The sequence below is a fragment of the Athene cunicularia genome, assembly GCF_003259725.1.
Source record: "Athene cunicularia isolate RWA chromosome 23 unlocalized genomic scaffold, athCun1 chr23_part1, whole genome shotgun sequence".
Lineage (NCBI taxonomy): Eukaryota > Metazoa > Chordata > Aves > Strigiformes > Strigidae > Athene > Athene cunicularia.
Genome location: NW_020799130.1, coordinates 2761166 through 2767165, shown reverse-complemented (window position 1 = coordinate 2767165; position 6000 = coordinate 2761166). Strand labels below are relative to the sequence as shown.

General features: G+C 53.8%; 1 protein-coding gene across 1 annotated transcript in view; it reads right to left on the bottom strand.

Moving 5' to 3' along the window:
• Window positions 1-6000, bottom strand: part of MACF1 (microtubule-actin crosslinking factor 1) — a 104806-nt gene that overhangs the window by 63726 nt on the left and 35080 nt on the right. Inside the window, exons 36-37 of the mRNA XM_026863219.1 lie at window positions 563-712; window positions 240-473 (exon numbers count right to left, since the gene is read on the bottom strand). Of these exons, the coding sequence (XP_026719020.1) occupies window positions 240-473; window positions 563-712 (384 nt within the window). The remainder of the gene's footprint in view (window positions 1-239; window positions 474-562; window positions 713-6000) is intronic.

Sequence of the window (6000 nt, the reverse complement as noted above, 5' to 3'; positions counted from 1 at the left end):
CAAAGCATTTCACGAGGGGGCACAGCGTCAGTACCCCACCTCACCCAGGGGACAGAGAGGAACAGTAAATTTCACAGAATCATCTGGGCTGGAGAAGACTTTGAAGATCATTTAATCCAACTAAATTTCTTTACCCCACATGACCCAGATGAATACCAGGACCCAAAATGAATCTGCGCTGACTGGACCTCCCTGTCCACCTCAAGCAGAGCCCAGGGGCTAAGCTCTTTGCACGTCACCTTTTCAGTCTCCTGCTGCACTGCAGCAGTCACAGCACTCTCCAGCTCCTTCTGGGCCATCTCCGTCCTCTCCTGCAAGGACCGGTACTGCTCCTTGGCACGCTGGAGCTTCTCTTGCAGCGCTGCCAGCTCCCCAGGCTCCATCTTCGCCTTGTTCTCCTCCAAAAACTCCTCTGTGCTTTTCAGGACGCTGGCAAAGGAGGCAGCTCGGGTGTGCATGTTCCTCTGCAGCTCCTAGGCGGAGAACGCTGTCAGGCTCCACACGCTGCTGAGGCAGCACTGAGCCTCTCTGCCTCCCGCCGCCCAATTTTTAAAGCACTGACCTTAACGTCGCTTTGCCTCTGCTGCAAGGCAGACAGGTCCCCTTCGCTGGCTGCTCTCTGCTGCTCTGCCAGCGTGTCCTCTGCCTGGCCCAGCCAGCGGCTCAGCTCGGCCAGGCTCTGCGCCCGGGCTGCCTGCTGCTCCTGCAGCGTCTGCGGGCAGAGGGGAGGGGAGAGGGGACAGTTAGTACCGGGGGTACCTGCGGTCACACACATCGCTGAAAAGCAAGGCGAGAGGTTACAGCTGGAGCATCTCCTGAAGATGAGGATGCAGCACAGAAAACGGCCTTTGCAGCTCTCCACGTGCTCCTTCTCCCTCTCAGGCTCACACGCTGCGGGAAGGGGCCGAGGGGCCGAGTCCCTGCGGAGCACAGGCTGCTCCCTGCATGTTTGCCACCATTCCAGCAGGTTTCTCTTCCAGAAGCCCGTTGAGCTCCAACGTGGAGCTACGCTCCAGGTCACGCGCTCCTCTCCCGGGAGAGCTCACCCAGAAGTTTCTCTGCCTTTTCCGTTCAAACTTTCAAACATTAAAACTGCAGCAGAAACTCATCAAATGAGAGGCGACAACAACCTGAGGTCAGGTAGCACCACTGTGGAGCCCCAAACAACCTAAGTAGGCTGGGTTTTTTTTTTGATCCTGGGGTTGGAGAGGGAGCCTGGGAGAGAGCAAACGTTTCTGTAGCTGATCCAGCTTCTCTGTTTTGCTGCCAGAGCACAATACAGAAGCGCCTGTTTGAGCAATTGAGCATGATGTGACCTGAGAGTCCCTGCAACATTTTCCTGTTCCCCTTTCCCAAGGGAGACAAAGGCTTTTTGAGTTTCACTGGGCATTTCAGCAAGGTGAGGTACAAACTTGTGCAAAACACTCTGTTTCTCCCAGTCATAAGATAAACAACAGAAGCAAATTGAAAGAGCCTTCCTAAGAGCTCTTCAGCTGCAAAGCGAGTTCTTCCTGGGTTAGGATGGGTGCACACTCAATCTGAAAAAGCAAAGCAAACTGGTTAATATACACACACACTCCAGAGAGGACAAGCAAGAGTTACAGAGAGCAACTGTTAATAAAAACCACATTAATCCTTTCTTGGATAAGAGGATCCATGCAGTGATGGGTGCTGCAGCAACACAGCAGAGACTGGAGGACTTGCTTTTGTAGCTGCCACCTGCCTTGATACCTCATCAGCTGTTTCTCTGGGACACCAAGACCTGACTCGTGCAGTGGAAATAAAGACATTAAAACTGCCAGGTGTCTGTGGTGGCCCCGCTGCACGGGGATTTTCTGGTGGGGTTACAGAGACCAGGGGTAATTCCACCCAGCCCAAAGCAACTTGATGTCTAGCAGAGGACTGCCCGGCTGTGCTACCCAGACCTTGGGTGGGCTTCATCTTTTGGGAGGAAAGTGACTTTCCACCTGGGAGTTACGTGGTAGGAAGAGGAAAGACTTTAGAGGAAGCTCATGATGTGCAATGAGAAGTCATAAACTGTGAGTAGCATGCACATGAAATCCCAACTACGAGGTGTCTCAGCGCACGTTCTGGTGGCTGGGAAGCGCTTCAGCGAGCAAACTGCAGCCAGGAAGCAGATGTCTCACAACCTTCACCTGATCCGTCTGCTCCACTTGCTGGAGACAGACCTGCAGGACCTCCACCCGCGCCGTCACGCGCTCCGACAGGTCCCGGAAAGCTTTCTGCAGCTCATTGAGCAACCTCAGCAGCTGCCTGCTCTGCTGAGGGGTTAAGTCCTGGGCGTGCTCTGAGATAAGGAACTGGATGTCGAAGGCAGTGGCGTCAAGCTGAGACTTGGTGTCAGCGAGGGGCTCTTTCAGCTCCTGAATGGGAGAGAAAAGACCTGTCAGTAAAATGACTCGGCAGCCAGCGCTCTCCTGCACTGCCAGCTTCAGATAGGACATACGGGCAGGCAGCAGCGTGCACCCAGAATAAGTTCTTTGTCACCAGAATATATTCCAGAAACCTCAAATGCTCCCAGCAGCACGCTCAGCACCGAGGTGGCAGCATCTCACCGCAGCACTTTTCCTACGCTCCTCTGCACCTCCAGCACCTCGCCAAGAGGTTGCTTGGACCCTGCGTGTAGGGCTGCCCTTGGGTCTGAAGATGACCCAGACCTGGAGCTGCCAGCAGCCCCGTCCATCCCTGGTGACTCCCTGTGCCACCACCACCTCTCAAAGCCTTCAATCCCCTGACCTCCATGCCAGGGTGCTACCAGCAAACTGGAGATGCTGAACTGGCTACCATGAGATGATGAACAAATGTGGAGGGGAGCTGGGGCTCCTCATACAGTTGCTGGAGGCCAGGGCAGGTGTGATGGGCTCTCAGAGGAGGAAGCAGCTCTCTGCTCAACAGCCTGACAGGAATCCCTCCTGGTCACTCAGCCCCCACCACACACCTGTATTTGAGCCCGTTCCCCAAACAGCCCAAGCAGATGGTTTGTGTATTGTGCAAACAAAGGACTTTGGAGCAAGTGCAATATCGTTGCTCCTCCTGCAACAAAGCATGAGGGCAAACCCTTGGTAGGCTCCAGGAGGGAGGCAGGATTAAAAGCTTCTCCTCTGCACAGAGGACAGCAACTTCACCAGGCAGGATTAGGGTCATTGCCATGGTTACCTTGTAGTGTTGCAGGCAGCGACTCAAGCTGCTGGCATCAGTCGCGTGGTGGTAATCGCGGCTGTCCAGAGACTCTGCGGTGCCAGAGACCCAGCTCAGCAGCTCCTGGAGCCTGCCCTGCAGAGTCTCGTGATGAGCCAGGATTTTAGCCTTAAAAGCAGAAATGCATCATTTAAAGAAGGAGCAGAGCGCTCCGGGGAAGGAGCGTTGGGTTGCTCGGGGCGCAGCAGGCAGCGGGGACAGCTGCCAGCTCTACCTTTTCGTTTTCTGCTGCCCCACGAAGGTTTTGCAGCCGGGACTCCAGGACATCACTCGCAGAGCTCAGAGACTTCTGGAGGTTCTTGGCATCCTTCTCCAAAGCCTTCAGTAATTGCTCAGGGACTTCTTCAGGGGGGTTGGCCACAATCCACTTCACAGCATCCAACTCCTGATTCACTGGGAAGCTCAGCTCCTGCAGCTCAGCGCCCAGGGCCTGAGGCAAGACAGCATCGTTATGTCTAAGACACGGTGACTTCATCTTCCCGCTGCCAAAACTGAGAAGAGGTTTTGGAGACCCAGCTCCAAACACCGCGTCTATCTGCTAGAAAGATTCATCACCATCCTCCAGCCCTGCTCAGCTGCCAGCACTCCCTTGTCTTTCTCCAAGCTGTAAAATTCATTTCAGCCAAGCTTAGGTTATTGTCTAAGCAGGGAGGAGAAGGTGAGCCAGAGGCAGTGCCAGAGCGGGGAGGGATGGGGTTTGCATCTAAATGCCTGTTAAACCTGAGACTAGCCTCCCTGGCTGGCTCCCAGAAGCAGGGAGGAGGTGCAACGGCTGTGCACGAAGCTGGGGAGAGGGGGATGAGCTCTGTCCTCCAAACGCCAGCCAAGCCTAGCTAAGCCTGGCCCAGCCTCGCTCACCTCTGCCTGCTGCAGCAGGTTGTGCAGGGCGGCCAAATTCTGCTCTGCTGGCTGCACCCGTTTGATTCTCATCTCGATATCTCGGAGCATGGAGAGATATGATATCAGCTTCTCATCGTGCTCCAGACACATCTTCTTGCTGAACATGATCTACAGAATCAAACAGTAAAACAAAAACCTCAGATTTAGACAGAAAAGAAAACAAAGGATTACGTATTATTCTTTTTTTCAAAGAAGAAATTTGTTAACAACATTCCATTTCAGGGACTTTCCACTCGCTAGTCTTATCTACAAGATTTACTACAGGAAAAATAGAACACATGGCTCTTTTTCCAACATAAGCTTATAAATGGCAAGAGACCTCTGGTGTTACAATAAAAGTGCCAAAAAGAGAGTCCTACTTATTAGTCATTTATAAGTAATGCTCTAGCAAAAAGAAGCCACAACTAAGCCTTGAGTGTTTTCAGTCATACATCACCGGGTCCTTTGCCAAATCCATTGCAGCTGATGCTGTAACATCAAGCTCACACATCCCCTCCTCGTGTTCTGGCTGTCCTCTCTGCTGAGGACCTCGGACAGATTTATCATCAAACCTACACAAATAGCTCATAAAAAAATGTCAAAATAGCAAAAAGCATCAATTTACCTGGGCTGGTCTCGTGGATTCTCTCGAGGTTTCCAGCAGCTCCCCCTCCACTATCACAGGCAAGAGCAAGCCCCGCTCGCCCGGAGGCAGCTGCCTGGTCCTCTCCTGGGGTGTTTCTCCCTGGGATTTTGGGGGCACAGGGGCACCTCCTTGGCCTGTACTGATCTCCACAGTTTGCTCTTGCTGTGTCTCTTCTCTGAGCTCAAGAACTGCAGAGATTTCCTGAACTTCTCTGGGTTCCTCTCTGATGATTAATTCATCGGGCAGTTCATCTGCTGCAGGGGCTGCCACGGACACGTCACTGGTGGGTTCCACCTTGGTGCCTTCCTGCATCACCCCCTGCTCCGGCCTTGATGTCACTGAGGAGTCGTGACCATTTCTGATCCCACCTTTCATCACCTCTCGAGCTTCCCCTTGTCCTGGGGGAACAGGGAACACCTGACCCCCAGCGAGGTTTCCTTCACCTCTCTCAGAAATCGCCTTTCCGTCCCTGCTGCTCCCCGTGCGCCCGGCTGCGTCCCTCACCAAGCCAGCAGTAATCCTGGTGGGGGTTTCATGTTTTGGTTCTGGTGTGTTTGAGACAAAGTCCTCCTCCTCCTTCCCTGGAATATCTCTGGAAATCGGAAAAGAAAAGGACTGCTTTTCCACAGATTTCTCCAGCTGAGTGCGGTCTCCTGGGATACCAATCTGCTTCGCTTTCTTTTTCTTGCTTTTCTGTTTCTGGGAAGGTTTTAGCTCAGTTTCACTTGTTTTTTCTGGACCAACTGGACCTTCTGCACCCAGTCTCGGGGTTTCTCCTTTGATGTGCTTGACCGCTTTTTTACCTGCAGGCTCGTCTCCTGCAGGCTCCACAGGGATGTCAGCCTCGGGGGGTTCTCCCGACTCCACAGCACCCTCCTGTCCCTTCCCTCGACCCGCACTAACAGACACCCTCGGGGCTGCTGGTGTTACCCCACCCGGGCTGCCCGCTCGCTCTCCTTGCTCAGAAGCCACCACGGCACCTTCTTCACCTGCCACAACTCCCTCTGCACTTACAAACCCCCTCCTCCTGCTCTCCTCGCTCTCCTCCGCACTGTGACGCATCTCCGTGTCCAGCAGCAACTGCTCTTCTGCCGATCCCAACTCCGACACTTTCTCTGTCCCTCCATCTACTTCTTCCCTCCTGGATTCCTTCCCCCACGCTGCTCTCACCTGGAAGCTGCTTTTTGCAGCCCCTTGTTCCATAGCTCTCACTACCACCGTCTCTTCAGGGAGAGACGCTGTACCTAACACTGAGG